This window comes from Hemiscyllium ocellatum, chromosome 24, assembly GCF_020745735.1.
Source record: "Hemiscyllium ocellatum isolate sHemOce1 chromosome 24, sHemOce1.pat.X.cur, whole genome shotgun sequence".
NCBI classification, from domain to species: domain Eukaryota; kingdom Metazoa; phylum Chordata; class Chondrichthyes; order Orectolobiformes; family Hemiscylliidae; genus Hemiscyllium; species Hemiscyllium ocellatum.
This window is the reverse complement of record NC_083424.1, coordinates 50,902,652-50,919,184: the sequence shown is the minus strand read 5'-3', so window position 1 is coordinate 50,919,184 and position 16,533 is coordinate 50,902,652. Positions and strand designations below refer to the sequence as shown.

Sequence of the window (16,533 nt, the reverse complement as noted above, 5' to 3'; positions counted from 1 at the left end):
TGCTGGATACAGCTGTCTCTCTGCTGCTGTCAGTGTTCCATCTCCTGGACGAGAGAAGAACACAATTGAGGAAAAACTGTTTTGCTGAATTTGCATGTGCCAAAGGTATGTTTATGGGATGCTGCTATATTGGATCAGTTAATGAATAGTAGTTAAATAATATAATTTTGTTAAGCATCTCAATAGAGTTAAAGTTTTGCCTTTTTTGTTTGTATTTTAACTGTGGTGTCAGAATAAAGTGTGTTTACTTAAAGCCTAGTAGATTAACCAATTGAATGCATCTGGAATGCAGCTCCTTTCACTTGCCTCTAAAAAACGATAAAAGTTAGAATGGTCCATAACAGAAGGAAAATTTCGCTGATGTGTGCTAGGGCCAATATTTAACCCTTTATCGACATACAAATAAATTATCTGGTCATCATGATATTGTAAACCACATTTACAAATGGGCAGAATAGGGCTGCTAGGATGTCAAAACAACCAAAGCAGAAGCTTGTGCAAAATGCTCTTGTTCAGATCCATTCTTTTCATAAAATGGTTCTAATTTTTTTTTAATGTACAACATGGCTTTAGCATTTTTTAAAAAAGTGATAGATAAAGACATCAGTTTCACCGATTGTCAAAATATGTAGTCAATGATTTACGTTTTTGTTCTTTGGAAGAGTTCCTCGGTTTGGCCGCAGCTCCCAGTACCCCGCCAGCAATGAGCAGAGGCAATCTATCACCTGCCAGACCCCGCGGTCACCATGGGAACCGGCCGGAATCGGAACCGGAAGTCTAGTCTGGAGCGCCGGAAGGCTCGTGCGTGGATGTCATGCCGACGGCCTGCGCGAGGTGGCTGTGCTGTGTGAGGCCGGCATCATGAAGACGGTGATGATGGTGGCTGAGAAACCGTCTCTGGCTCAATCCATCGCCAAGATCCTGTCGCGGGGTAAGTGATCCCGGACCGGCTGTAACCCGAATGAATGTGTGGGCTAGCTCCTACGAGCTCAGCTTTTTCGCGGCAGATCCGAGGCCAGTTGAGGCATTGGTTCGGTGGCTATTTGCGAGTGTGAAGCTGGCGATTTCCTTTTATTTCTCAAGCAGTTTGATGTACCACGATGGCACATTAAAGCGCGTTGGAAACCATCTATTCACTTTGTAAAATTTGTACCCTATATTAGTGTAGTCTGATTGTGGCGTTTACAACTCAGGCACAACAAATGAGATGATTCAAATCTATCTTTGATTATCGAGAATACGTTTTGGTTCTGAGACTTGAGCGAATTTTTCTTAATTTCACGTGTCCTATTTTAGAAGGGGTGACTTTATAGAGGTTTACAAATTCATGAGGGGTATAGATTAAGGTGAATAGCAGCCGTCTTTTCCATAAGAGTGTGGAATTTCAAGGCTGAAGGCATATTTTTAAAATGAGAGGAGAAAGATTTTTTTAAAAGACACAAGGGGCAATAAACTTCCAGAAGTGGTGGATGTGAACACAGTTGCAGCATTTAAAAGATATTTAGATAAGTACATGAAGTACAGGAATTCTATGAAGATGTATATAATAGAGTTGACAAGATGTTTGACAAAGTCCTGCACGAGAGATGATTGTGTAGGATTAAAGCGCATGGGATTGGGGGAAGTGTATTGAGAAGGATAGAAAACTGGTTGACAGAGAAGAAACAAAGAGTAGGATTTAGTAGATCCTTTTCAAATTGGCAGGCAGTAACTAGTGGGTTGCCAGAGGCATTGGTGCTGGGACCCCAGCTATTCACAATATATGTTAATGATTTGGATAAGGGAACAAGATGTAACATCTCAAAGTTTGCAGATGATACCAAATCGGGCAGGAGGGTGAACTGTGACAAGGATGCAAAGATCCTTCAGCACAATCTGGATAGTTTGGGTCAGTGGGCAATTCAATGGCAGATGCAGTATAACTTGGATAAATGTGAGGTTATTCACTTTGAAAGCAAAAACAAGAAGGCAGATTACTACCTGAGTGGTTGTAAATTGGGAGAGGGGAGTGTGCAGTGGCACCTGGGTGTCCATGTGCACCAGTCGCTGAAGGTAAACATTGGTTTATCTTCAGGTCCAGCAGATGGTAAGGAAGGCAAATGGTAAGTTTGCCTTCATTGCAAGACGTTTTGAGCACAGGAGCAGGTATGTGTTGTTGCAGTAATACAGGGATTTGGTGAGGCCACACCTAGAATATTGTGTAGTTTTGGTTTCTTTTGAGGAAAACTTTCTTGCTCTCGAGGGAGTGCAGCGAAGGTTTACCAGGCTGACTCCTGGAATGATGGGATTGACATATGAGGAGAGATTGACTAGGTTAGGATTATTTTTGCTGGAGCTCAGATAAATGAGGGGGTATCTCATAAAGACATAAAATTCTAAAAGAATTAGACAGGGTAGATGCAGGAAGGATCTTCCCATTGGTGGGTATGTCAAGAACCAAGGGTCGCAGTCTGAGAATTCAGAGTAGAACATTTAAGATGGAGATGAGATATTTCTTCACCTAAAAAGTGGTGAGTCTGTGGAATCCATTACCACAGGGAATAGTTGATGCCACAATATTAAAAATAAGAGGTCTGTCCAGCATGAAAAAAAATGTAATAATCTCTTGGAGGTGATCCTCAGTGTTGTCATAACTGAATTCCCTATGATCAATGTTGACCAGAAACATAACTATATAATTCAGCTCTATAAATACTGTGGCTATGGTAGTGGATCAGAGGTTGGTTATTCTGTGATGAGAATATTATTGGTTATTCTGTTATTTCTTACTCCTAAAGCCCGTCCCACCTCCCGTCAGCCTCACACCAGCCACCACGGCTGGACGGTTAGCTCAGTTGGCTTGCAATGCAGAATAATGCCAACAACTTGGTTCAGTTGCCACACTGGCTGAGGTTACCATGAAGAACTCTCCTTCACAACCTCTCCCTTTGGGGCGTGATGACCCTCAGGGTAATTCACCACCAGTCATGTCTCGTTAATGAGAGAGGGAAGCCGTGTGGCATGGTAAAATTATCTCAACTTCAATTTTATCACCACTGGCACACAGTAACACGATGTGTCCCATTTGAAAGATCCAATACAACAACATCTAAAAGAACAAGAGTAGCAGATACATGAAACTACCTCCACCAGCAAGTTCCCCTCAGGTCATACACCATCCAGACTTGAACTGTACAGCAATTCTCTGATGCTAAGTCAAAATCTTGGATTCTGCTCCTTCACAGCACTGGGAGTGTATCTACAGAGTTTCAAGAAGGTAGTTCACTATTATTTTCTCAAGACCAACATTCTTCTTGGGGAGGAGGGTGTGGGATTCATGCATTGATGGGGACTCAGCTATGGAAATGGTCTTAAGGACTTTATAACCTAGATGTTAGTGGAGAATAAAGGCATATGCTGAGCCATACATGGGAAGTTAGCAAAGGTAGTTTTTAGCAAGGAGAAGGTTAAGAGGTGAAGCTATTTTCAGCTGGGATGGCCAAAATGGTTGGAGGTCTCTAGGACATATTGTGGGACAAAGGTAGGGACAAAAAACTGGAGTCAAAAAATTGAAAGCTGAGGGAGAGAATAGAGGGCTGGTTGGTACTGTGGAAGGATTTTGAGATGGAAGATTTTAACATCAGTTTTAAAAATAGAAACAGTTCAATAAATGTGGCAATAAGTGCAAGCACAGTGGTAATGTAACTGGATTACTTATACAGAACTCCAGGCTAATGTTCTAGAGACATGGGCTTGAATCTCACCTTGGCAGTTAATTAAGTTTAACTCAAGTGAAAAATATCTGGAATTAAAACAAGCCTAAGGTCAACCACATAACTACTATTGATTATTGTAAAAATCCATCTGACTCACTATTGCGTTTATGGAAGGATATCTACTTACTTGGTCTGGCCTACCTGTGATCCTAAACTCATGGCAATGTGACCTCTAGGCAATTAGAGATGAGCAATTTTGTGAATAAATGTTAAACAGTGAGACTTGTTGAGGGGCAGGATATCAGCAGTTGAACCTTGGAAGTGTTATTCTTGGAACTTCTACTGAATCTGGACTAGAGACGACAAGTGTGAACGCAGGTTTCAACTGTGGTGAAACCGAGGTCAAATAGGACCTGCTAGATATTTTGAAGCTGGGATTTGAAGCTCTCATGTTTGATGAATAGAATGTTTATTATTCATACAGTGTGATTCATCCATATAGCTGTATTCTGCAAATCTCATCTGAGAGAATACAGATGATGTCCAAACTTTTTTTATTAACTTAATTATCAGACATTAACTCGATTGTCATTTTAAACTACCAAACATTAGTACTGTTTTAAAGGCTTTAAAGGATAAACATAAGAGTTTTGGGTAAAATGTGTACAGGCAAATCAGCTAAGTACAATCAAAGGTGAACAATTATTAAAAATTCTCTATCAAGTGACTGAAAATGGAAAAATGATGAACTTTGAAACATAATAAAGAAGGCATTAGGACAATGTGGTTAATCGGTGTGGTTGGATGAGTGCAAACAGCTTCACTTGGAAAAGAATTAGTTGTTAAAATTTACTTTCTCTGAACCTGTTAAATGAAAAACTATGAAATGTGCAAACTTAAAATAATATGAGACTAAATTTAAGGCAGTTGGAGCTGCAGGATTGGTGCATTCACAGTTATCCCAAATGGCAAGTGTTTGCTTATTTTTGTTTTCTGTCAAATCATGGTTTGCTGCTAGGTTCCACTACCTCCACTCTTTTCATGTATCCCTTCATTTTATTTTACCTTCATATGCTTATCCAAATTGAATCTGCCTTCATCACCCTCTCAATGTCATTCCAGATCTTTACTACAGGCTGTACAGGACGTTGGTTCGGCTACTTTTGGAATATTGTGTGCAATTCTGGTCTCCTTCCTAGCGAAAGGATGTTGTGAAACTTGAAAGGATTCAGAGAAGATTTACAAGAATGTTGCCAGGGTTGGAGGATTTGAGCTATTGGGAGAAGTTGAATAGGCTGGGGCTGATTTCCCTGGAGCATTGGAGGCTGAAAGGTAACCTTATAGAGGTTTATAAAATCACAAGAGCACGGATAGAGTAAATAGACAAGATCTTTTCTCTGAGGTGGGAGAGTCCAGTACTAGAGGGCATGGGTTTAGGGTGAGAGGGGAAAGATATAAAAGAGACCAAAGGGGCAACTTTTTCACGCAGAGGGTGGTACGTGGATGGAATGAGCTGCCAAAGGAAGTGGTGGAGGCTGGTACAATTACAACATTTAAAAGGCATCTGGATGGGTATATGAATAGGAAGGGTTGAAGGTATTTGGGCTGGATGCTGGCAGGTGGGACTAGATTGGGTTGGGATATGTGGTCAGCATGGACAATTTGGACCAAAGGGTCTGTTTCCGTGCTGTACACCTCTACGACTCTACAGACTGCATAAGAAAATATCTTCATATCATCTTTGATTCTTTTACCAATTATATTCAGTCTGTTTCCTTTGGTTCTTGACCCCTTCACCAAATAGGACAGTTTCTCTCTATTCATGATTGCGAACACCTCTATCAAATCTATGCTCAACAGTCTACTCTTAAAGGAGAACAATCTCCATTTCTTCAAAAGAAAAATAATGCGATTCTAGAAATCTGAAATAAGACCAAAAAGTCCTTAAAAGCTTAGCAGGTCAAGCAGCATCTTCAGAGAAAAACATAATTAAAGTTTCAGGTCAGTGGTCTTTCATCAGAACCGAACAGAAGTAGAATTGTAAGTATATTTTAGACAGTGGAAGGGGAAGAGGAAGCAGTTTCTGAAACCTTAGTTTCTTCAATCCATTCTCATAATTGGTTCCAGAGATAAGAATTTCATTCTTGTAAATACTTTCTGTAGTCTCTTAAGTCTTTACATGCTTTCTAAAGTATGATGCCCAGAAATGGGCACGATATGCCCGTTGACACCAAACTGGTATCTTATAAAAGTTTATCAGGGCTCCTTTGCTTTATTTTCTAACAAACCTAGAATCTTATGGACCTTTCTTTATCCACCTTTTCACCCTGCCTGTCACCTGTAACAATTTGTGCACGGATAGTGCCATGTGTTCTTGTTCCTGTACCTCTTAAGAGTTATGTCCTTTAATCTATATTACCTTTCCTCAGTCTTCCTACCAATATGTCTCACTTCACACTTCTCTCCATTAAGCTTCATCTATAACGTCTCAGCCCGTCCACCAGCCATGTCTGTCCTTTTGGAGTTTAGGTTGGAAGATTATGGCTAGTCATTCTGCAGCCTTATCCCTTACTTCACCCAACATCTTATCGTCCCATCAGGTAAACTATAAAACTAAAAGATGTGGAAGCAGAAGCAGGCCATTCAGCCAATCAGATCTGCACCACTAGTCAATTAGATCATGGCTGATCTGATAATCATTAACTCCGCTGCCTTATCCCCCATGACTTTTGATTTCCTTCCTGATTAAAAACCTGACAATCTCAGAAGTACAGCCAAACGTTTTAAATAAATCTACTAGATCATTTATGCAATCCAGTTATTTCCTCATTTCCTATTGTTTTTGCTATTCCTTGTTAAGTCACATTTATCTAGGTCTCTGAATTACTAATCCAGTGACATTGTCACGTTCTCCAGTAGCAGTACAGTGACATATAAAGTCACTTTATAATTTTGACAATATATATGATTAAAACTCAGATCTGGCATAGGCATGATAGACTAAACGGACTCCTCCTTGTAACATGTTATGAGTATATATAGAAATCACCCTGATAATATAAAATTCTTACCTTGAAGAAAGACATGGTTATACTCATAGTATAGACTCTGCAGGTACCAGAGAATACTGTGGATTTGCAAAAGATTCTACTGAAAGTGCTGTTTGTTCTTCATGTTTTTATATAAGGAATTTTGCCTACATATTAAATTGGTGAATGGCTCATTTATCATTTACGTAAGTATATTTTAGTTACTATATACACTATTTAGATCATCTATGTCTCTTGAATAATCTCAGTTGTAATTCATTGTAGTTGTTGGATGCTTTTTAAGGTATCAATGAGCTTTTGGGACTACAGCTAAGGCTTCCATAAGTGCAGAGGTGGTTATGATGCTTTGCATCTGTCAGGTGAGATTGCAAATGAAAAGGTTTGTCCTGTGAAATATTAAATTAATTTTTCATCTCCCATTCATTTCTGAAAATTGAACTGAAGGGAAAAGAATGCTTTGTTCCCTAGGAAGTGCAGAAGTTTTATTGATGCTGTGGTTGTTTAGCTAGGAGAAAGCTGGAGAAATCTGCATTCATCCCTTGTGGTTGGAGAGTTCCTAGGCGGAAGATGAGGCGCTTTACCTCCAGGCGTCGTGTTGCCATGGTCTGGCGATGGAGGAGGCCAAGGACCTGCATGTCCTTGGCAGAGTGGGAGGAGGAGTTAAAGTGTTCAGCCACGGGACAATTGGGTTGGTTGGTGCGGGTGTCCCAGAGGTGTTCTCAGAAATGTTCCGCAAGTAGGTGGCCTGTCTCCCCAATGTATAGGAGGCCACATCAGGTGCAGCGGATGCAGTAAATGATGTGTGTGGAGGTGCAGGTGAATTTCTGACAGGTATGGAAGGATCCTTTGGGGCTTTGGAGGGAGGTGTGGGTGTAAGTTTTGCATTTCTTGTGGTTGCAGGGGAAGGTGCCGGGAGTGGAGGTTGGATTGGAGGGGGGTGTGGATCTGATGAGGGAGTCGCGGAGGGAGTGGTCTTTCCAGAACGCTGATAGGGGTGGGGAGGGAACTATATCCTTGGTGGTGGGGTCTGTTTGGAGGTGGCAAAAATGACGAAGGATGATACGATGTATCTAGAGGTTTGTGGGGTGGTAGGTGAGGAATATTGGGGTTCTGTCCTGGTGGTGTTTGGAGGGGCGGGGTTCAAGGGCAGAGGAGCGGGAAGTGGAGGAGATGCGGTGGAGAGCATTGTCAACCACATCTGAGGGGAAATTGTGGTCTTTGAAGAAAGAGGCCATCTGGGTTGTTCGGTATTGGAATTGGTCCTCCTGGGAGCAGATGCGGCGAAGGTGAAGGAATTGGGAATATGGGATGGCGTTTTTACAGGGAGCAGGGTGGGAGGAGGTGGAATCTAGATAGCTGTGGGAGTCAGTCGGTTTATAGTAAATGTCCGTGTTGAGTCGGTCGTCCGAGATAGAAATGGAGAGGTCTAGGAAGGGGAGGGAGGAGTCTGAGACGGTCCAGGTAAATTTGAGATCGGGGTGGAAGGTGTCAGTAAAGTGGATGAACTGTTCAACCTCCTTGTTGGAGCACGAGGTAGTGCCAATACAGTCATCGATGTAGTGGAGGAAAAGGTGGGGGGTGGTGCCAGTGTAGCTGCGGAAGATGGACTGTTCCACATATCCAACGGAGAGGCAGGCATAGCTGGGGCCCATGAGGGTGCCCACGGCTACTCCTTTGGTTTGGAGGAAGTGGGAGGAATGGAAAGAGAAGTTGTTCAGAGTGAGGACCAGTTCAGTCAGTCGAAGGAGGGTGTCAGTGGAAGCGAACTGGTTGGTTCGGCGGGAAAGGAAGAAGCGGAGGGCTTTGAGGCCTTCGTGATGGGGATGGAGGTGTATAGGGACTGGATGTCCATGGTGAAGATAAGGCATTGGGGTTGCGGAAGTGAAAATCATGGAGGAGATGGAGGGCATGAGTGGTGTCCGAACGTAGGTGGGGAGTTCTTGGACTAAGGGGGACAGGACCGTGTCAAGGTATGCAGAAATGAGTTTGGTGGGGCAGGAGCAGGCTGAGACAATGGGTCGGCCGGGGCAGTCAGGTTTGTGGATTTTGGGCAGGAAATAGAAACGGGCAGTGCGGGGTTATGGGACTATGAGGTTGGAGGTGGTGGATGGGAGTTCCCCTGAGGTGATGAGGTTATGGTTGGTCTGGGAGATGGGAGGTGGGGTTATGGGCAAGGGGGCAGTAGGAGGAGGTGTCCACGAGCTGGCATTTAGTCTCAGCAATATAAAGATCGGTGCGCCAAACTACCACCGCGCCTCCCTTGTCTGCCGGTTTGATGGTGAGGTTGGGGTTGGAGCGGAGGGAGTGGAGGGCTGCACGTTGTGAGGGTGAGAGGTTGGAGTGGATGAAAGGGGTGGTCAGGTTGAACGGTCAATGTCATAGCGGCAGTTGGCTATGAAGAGATCGAGGGTGGGTAAGAGGCCAGCATGGGGTGTCCAGGTGGATGGGGTGTGTTGGAGGTGGGAGAAGGGGTCGTCAGAGGGTGGGCAGGAGTCCTGGTTGAAGAAGTAGGTGCGGAGGCAAAGGCGGTGGAAGAAATGCTCCATGTCTCGCTGCATGTTGAATTCGTTAATCTGGGAGCGTAGGGGGATGTGCTTGTTTAGCAGTAGATATGTGTAGGGATAAAAGCTATAAGGCTTAAGATTTCAATGGCCATTATTGATGTTTCCATAAGTTAGACCTTATTCAAGCTACTTAATTCCTTCCTGGCTATTAAGGCTATTGTGGCACAGTGTAGTGACCATACCTCTGAGTCAATTGACCTGGTTAAAGTCCCAATTGCTCCAGAGCGCCTAATAACATCTCTCAACAGGTTGGTTAGAAAATATCTTTCCTGGCTATGAGGAAAACACATGGTGCAGTGATAGTGTACCTATATCTGGGCCAGGAGGACCGGCTTCAAGTCCCACCTGCTCCACAGGTGTATCATGGCTAACGCTCTTGCCTCTTGTCGACGTGAGAGCAATCCATAAGCACTCCAAAGCACATTACACTTTGGAGTGGGTTTCACAGTGAAACAGTCCTGAAAAAAAGTGTTGAATGATTGGATTTGAAAGCAAAATTTGAAAAGCTGACTGACAGTGGGTGTGTGAAGTCTGTATTTGGCCTCAGCAGCTCTGAAATTCGCTGTTCATTGAGCTTTATTTTCATTTACCTTTAATACAGGTAACTTCAACTCCCGGAAAGGGTTAAATGGCGTATGCTCAGTACATGAGTACACTGGAACTTTTCTGGGGCAGAATGTTCGATTTAAGGTGACATCTGTCTGTGGCCATGTGATGACCTTGGATTTCATCGGTAATATGGATCTTGTTGTGGCTCTCTATTTGTGAGGGAAGAGGGGGAATAAAAGAGAATGAAAATTTCTTGTTTAATGTTTTGGAATATTGAGTACTGCAGTACAATAAGTAATTAGCTTGACAAGTACATTCCACAAATGAATATTCCTCCATCTGCTTTGTTTGAAAATCATGCATTTTGAGAATGTGATTGTTCGCAATTCCTTCATAGCTTCATCATTGGTCCACATCCATATTGAAGTCTTATCACTCATTAAAGTGGAACGTTCTTAGATTGGTTTCTGGAACCGGACTTGGATAATGTGGATGGCTTTTCTTGTTTTATTGCCATCGTTGTGTTCAGTGTTCTGTGATAGTAGGAGTATTTGACATTGATTGTTATGGATGAAGCAATCTAGATCATGTCTTCATGTTTATTTTCAGGTAAATATAACAACTGGGATAAAGTTGATCCAGCAGAGCTTTTCAGCAAAGCTCCAACTGAAAAGAAAGAAGCTAACCCCAAACTCAACATGGTGAAGTTCTTACAGGTACGAAAATTGAGACCCTCAGGCGAAGTGGTCATGTTCTTACTGACATTGTATATTCCACCTCCAAGCTCAATTGATTAAGTATGGATAAGTAGTATACTGGAGTGCGCATAACTGTGATTAATTTTTAACAGGTTCTGGTTGCTTATTATGAAGCTGTATGTAAGTTTGTTTACTGACTAATTATGGAGTTGCTACTTATTCAGTATGATAGGGTCACTCACTCTACTAATTAGTTACCATTTATCGAAGCATTACAGCACTGTGACTTTCAGCAAAGTTCACTGAAATAATGATAATGTGTCAAATAATATATATCACATATAAAAACAGTGCAGCGGGTTTGGCAGTATATATGTATAGGAAAACAACTTCAAAGTTTAAAATCAAATATAATTAATAAGGTTCAATTTGCTGAGTTTCACTAACAGTTTCAGTTTCTTTCCATGTTTCAAGAATCTGTAGGATTTTGTTAAATTCAACATTAATCAAATATTGCTGAGAGTTTTTGAGTGCTTGATGACATTCCTTCATACATTTGTCTGTTTTGAGCAGGTAGAAGGGCGAGGCATTGACTACATTGTGCTGTGGCTGGATTGTGACAAAGAAGGTGAAAACATCTGCTTTGAGGTAAGGTGGTTTTTATTCTGGGGCTCTATATAATCAAGTTCTATTGCTATGTCATTTTCCTAGTATTTCTAAGCTCTAGATAATCAACATCTAAGTTCAAAACAGAAGCTTTTAATTTGGAACCAAAAGTGAGAATTGGACAAAGATAGCAAATTACATCCGTTACTCATTACAGGATGAATCTTGTCCCATCGTGTCGTTTAGGTGTGAGTATTCAATAATTGGGTAGCTTAAGAAAAATAGCAAACTCTCTGGAAAAGTGTGTTTGTGATATTCTTTATTAACATTCAGAACCCTCCATGGCCTTCCCTCTCCATAACTCAGTCATCTCTTGGAGCCCTGCAAACCTCTGAGATATCTAATTCCTTTAATTTTGCCTACTTGTGCATTCCAAATTATAATTACGCCACCACTCATAGCTGCATTATCAGTTGCCTCAGCTCCAAGTTCCCTGTACTCTATCTCTACTTCCTTTCTTCAAAATATTTCTTAAAATATATCTTTTTAAACAAACTTCATTTGACGTATACCCTTATTAGGTTCTATGTCATACTCATTTAATATTGCTCTCTGAAGCACTTTCATATGTATTATTGCATTTAAAGTACTATATTAATGCAAATTGTTGTTAGTTGAGCGATGGAAGATTCTTCCGTTATGTTTGTCTATTCTAAAACTGAAATGTCATCCTTTGAAAGTGTAGTGATAAAAAGCTGAAGTTTGTCCACACAAGTACATAATTTAGGGCAGTTACTGCTTTGATTTGAATGTGTAAAATCACATTAAAATTTTGAAAATCGATGATGGTTTTGATTTTAGTAAAGGTATATGCTGAGAACCTATATAATTTTGACTTCACTAATACCTTGTAATTCTTGATGCAGGCATGCAACATTATTCCATAGACTTTAAACTCTTTAGACTTTGAGTTATAATGTCAATGCTTTTATCAATACTGATCAGAACCAGAAACATTCTTTCAGTGCACAGAAGGGTCTCAGAACTCAAAATGTTAATTCTGTTTTCTCTCCATAATGCTGCCAGACTTGCTGAGGTTCTGTCTATAATTGCCTTCTATCGTGGTAGTTACATAAATGCTAGTTGTCATAGCATGGCACTGCAATCTGCCATACAGACCTGTAAAGTCTGATTCTTTCTCTTTGCTCTTATTATTCAAATATGATAGTTGTACCTGAAGCCTGGAATATATAGAACAAAGAACAGTTTAGCACAGGAAAAGGCTTTTCAGCTCTCTAAGCCTGCGTCACCACGTTTTGCCCTTCCATACTGAACTTGCCTTTATTTACGGGATCTGTATCCCTCTATTCCCTTCCTATTCGTGTATTCATCTAGGTGCTTCTTGAATGCTGCTGTTGTGTCTGCTTCCACTGTCTCCTATGGCAATGTGTTGCAGATAGTAACCACCCTATGTGTGGTAAAACCTGCCTCGCACATCTGTTTTAAACTCTGCCGCCACCCCCAAACCTGTGTCCCCTCGTAATGTGACCCTTCCACCTTGGGGAAAAAGTCTCCTACTTTCCACTCTATCCATGCCAATTGTAATTTTATAAACCTTTGTCAGATCACCAGTCAACCTCCTGCGTTCCAGAAGACAAACCCAGTCTATCCAATCTTTCTTCATAGCTAAAATCCCCCATACTAGTCACATCCTGATAAACCTTTCTATACCTCTCCAAAGCATCTGTACCCTTCTGGTAGTGTGGTGACCAGAAGTGTATGCAATATTCCAAGTGTGGCCCAACTAAAGTTCTATAAAGCTACAGCATAACTTGTCTATCCTTATACTCCGTGCACCTTCCAATGAAGGCAAGCATGCCAAAGCCTTTTTTACTACTTTATCTACCTGCGCTGCCACATTGAGTGATCTGTGGACCTATACACGCAGATCCTTCTGCATATCAATACTCATTAAGGTTTTACCATTCATTGTCTAATTTCCACCTGCACTTGACGTTACAAGATGCATTACCTCACATTTGTCTGGATTAAACTCCATGTGTCATTTTTCTGTCCATCCCTCCACCTGATCTATATCCTGCTGTATCTTCTGACAATCCTCCTCACTATCTGCAACTCCACTAATCTTTGTATCATCTCCAAACTTGTTAATGAAACCAGCTAAGTTTTCCTCTAAATCATTTGTGTAGAATGCGAACAGCAGAGGTTCCAGAAATACTACTAGTCACATTCCTCCATTTCGAAAAGCACCCTTCTGCTGCTGTCCTCGTAATTTGAAACCTCTGAACATGCGCTGGCTCTGATTAATGTTAAGGAAAATATGCCACTTGGTATTGTTGTATTACATTGAATAGCTGCTGGTATAGATTGGAATTGATCCATTGTGGCAATGACTGGCCCAAAATATGTGGTAAAAATGGGCACATTAAACATGATTCCTGTAACTATAAGCTAACAGTATGAGACATTTCTGTCCTGGAAGCTCAGAAACTCTGGTTCCTGTTTGTGATACAGCAACATAGAAAAGGAGTAGACCAATCAACCTGTCAAGCTGTCCTGTCATCAGTATGATCATGGCTGATTGAACACCTCACCCCATTCCAATTACCCTGTTTGCCTTTGATAAGCCAAAATCTATCAACCTCTACCTTAAACATAGTCAAAGATTGAACTTATGCAAATCTTTACGGTAGAGAATTTCAAAGGTTCACAACTCTCTGAATAAAAAAAACTCCTAGATTTTAAACAAATTGTCATTCTTCTTATTTTTATAATGTGCCCCATGGCTCTAGAATTGTCAACTTAGTGAAACATCTTATCTCATCTACCTCTTATCCCATTTAAGTATATTGTAGGTTTCAATGACATCACCTGTCATTTTTCAAAACTCCAAAGAATATAGGCCCAGTTTATCTAATCTCTCTCTTAATAGGATAGTCTGGCCACCCTGGGAACATTTTTGGTGAACCTTTGTTACACTCCCTCTGTGGCAATGACGTCTGCCTTGAGATAACGAGACTAAAACTCTACCCAGGTACAGTTTAACCAAGCTTCGATACAATTGAAGTGAGTCTTCACAGCTGTTCTCAAATCCTCTTGCAATAAAGACTGCCACTCCCATAGCCTTTCTGATAACTTGCTGCACCTGCATGTTATGAGTTTGTTTGAGTTATTGTCACATGGACCCCGATATAGTGAAAAGAGTTGTTTTATGTGTTATACAGGCAGATAGTACCATACAAAGTGCATCAGGATAGCAGAACAGAGTGCAGAATACCGTGTTACAGCGACAGAGAAGGTGCAGAGAGCGAGAGGTCAACATGAAAGTTTAAAAGCTCCATTCAAACGTTTGATAAAGTGGAGAGGAGGTTGTTCTTGAATATGTTCATACATGTATTCAAACGTTTACATCTTCTGCCCAATGGAAGAAGGTGGAAGAGAGTTTAATCAGATTTGGAGGTGTCTTTGATTATGTTGGTTACTTTTCCAAGGCAGCCGGAAGTATAGATGGAGACAATGGATGAAAGGCCGGTTTACATGATGGATTGGGCTGTGTTCATAACTCTGTAGTTTCTTGCAGAAGAGCAGTTGCCATAGCACACTGTAAAGCATCTAGAAAAGATGCCTTCTATGGTGCATCTATAAAAGTTATAAGAGTCTTTGTGGACAAGCCAAATTTTTTTAAATTTCTGAGGAAGTAGAAGTGTTATTGTACTTTCTTGACTGTCATGTTGACATGGGTGGACCTGGACAGATTGCTGGTGATCATCACTCCCAGGAATATGACGCTCTCGACCTCAGCACTATTGTTGCAGACATAGGCATGTCTTCCACTCCACTTCCTAAAGTCAATAATCAGCTCCTTTGTTTTGCTGACGATGATAGACAGTTTGCTGTCTTTACACCATGCCACTAAGCACTTGGCCTCTTTCATGTACTCTGTCTCTTTGTTTGAGATCTGACATGCAAAGTGATGTCGATAGCAAACTTGTAAATGGAGTTGGGGGCAGAATTTGACCATACAGTTAGAAGTGTATAAAAAGTATGGTAGGGGCTGAATACACAGCCTTGTGGGGCACCGGGATTGAGGATTATCATCGAGGAGCTGTCGTCACCCCTCCTTACTGCAGTCTGTTGGTCAGAAATTCGAGAATCCAGGGAGCAGAGACCTAGATCCCGGAGTTTAGAGATGAATCTGTTTGAAATAATGGTTGACATAGGCATTCTTGTTCCTGATGAAGGGCTTTTGCCCGAAACGTGGACTCTCCTGCTCCTCCGATGCTGCCTGACCTGCTGACATGCTTTCAACTCTAATCTCCAGCATTGGCAGTCCTCGCTTTTGCATAGGCATTTTTGTTATCTGGACATTCCAGGGATGAGTGAAAGGCCCAGGAGCTGGCACCTGCTGTGGACTTGTTGTGATGGTAGACGAATTGCAAAGGATCAAAGCAGTCTGGTATGACTAACTTCTCGAGGCACAGCCTTTAGTGATTTATTGACAAGGACACCAAAGTACCTTAATACATCTACACTTTTTCCTCATTTTTCCACATTATATTCTATTGCCATATTCGTGAAACCTGTTCAAATCCTCCTGAACAACCAGGGCCCAAGTACTGAGCTTCATGGTATCCCACTAGCCACAGCCTATCAAAGCTGTAAATGACCTATTTATTCCCGTTCTGTTTTCTGTCTGTTATAGAGTCATAGAGTTGTACAGCACGGATACAGACCTTTTGGTCTAACTCATCCATGCCAACCAGACATCCTAAATTAATCTAGTCCAAATTGCCAGCACTTGACCATATCCCTATAAACCCTTCCTATTCATATACCCATCCAGATGCCTTTTAAGTGTTGTAATTGAACCAGCTCCACCACTTCCTCTGGCAGATCATTCCATACACACACCATCGTCTGCATGAAAAAATTGCCCCTTAGGTTCCCTTTTAAATTTTTCCCATCTTAGCCTAAACTTACTCACTCTAGTTCTGGACTCTCCCAACCCAGGGAAAACAGTCCCAGCCTATTCAGCCCCTCCCTATAGCTCAAACCCTTCAACCTTGGCAACATCCTTGTAAATCTTTTCTGAACCCTTTCAAGTTTCACAACATGCTTCTGATAGGAAGGAGACCAGAATTATACACGCTATTCCAAAAGTGGCCTAACCAATGTCTTGTACTGTTAACTAATCATTTATCTATGCCAGTACATCACCACCTATCCCAAGTCTCTGACCAGGCTCCTGTGGGAGACTTTATCAAAGCTTTCTAAAAATTTAGTTAAGCTGAGTCCATGTGTTCCCCCTCTCTTATCAATTTTGTGAGTAACATCTTCAAAAAAGTGCCAA

General features: G+C 41.5%; 1 protein-coding gene across 1 annotated transcript in view; it reads left to right on the top strand.

Moving 5' to 3' along the window:
• Positions 1–798: 798 nt before the first annotated feature.
• The window catches only part of top3b (DNA topoisomerase III beta), a 73,104-nt gene continuing 57,369 nt past the window's right edge, over positions 799–16,533 (top strand). The window contains exons 1-4 of the mRNA XM_060844078.1: positions 799–931; positions 9,911–10,042; positions 10,468–10,574; positions 11,130–11,204. Of these exons, the coding sequence (XP_060700061.1) occupies positions 862–931; positions 9,911–10,042; positions 10,468–10,574; positions 11,130–11,204 (384 nt within the window). The 5' untranslated portion in view covers positions 799–861. The remainder of the gene's footprint in view (positions 932–9,910; positions 10,043–10,467; positions 10,575–11,129; positions 11,205–16,533) is intronic.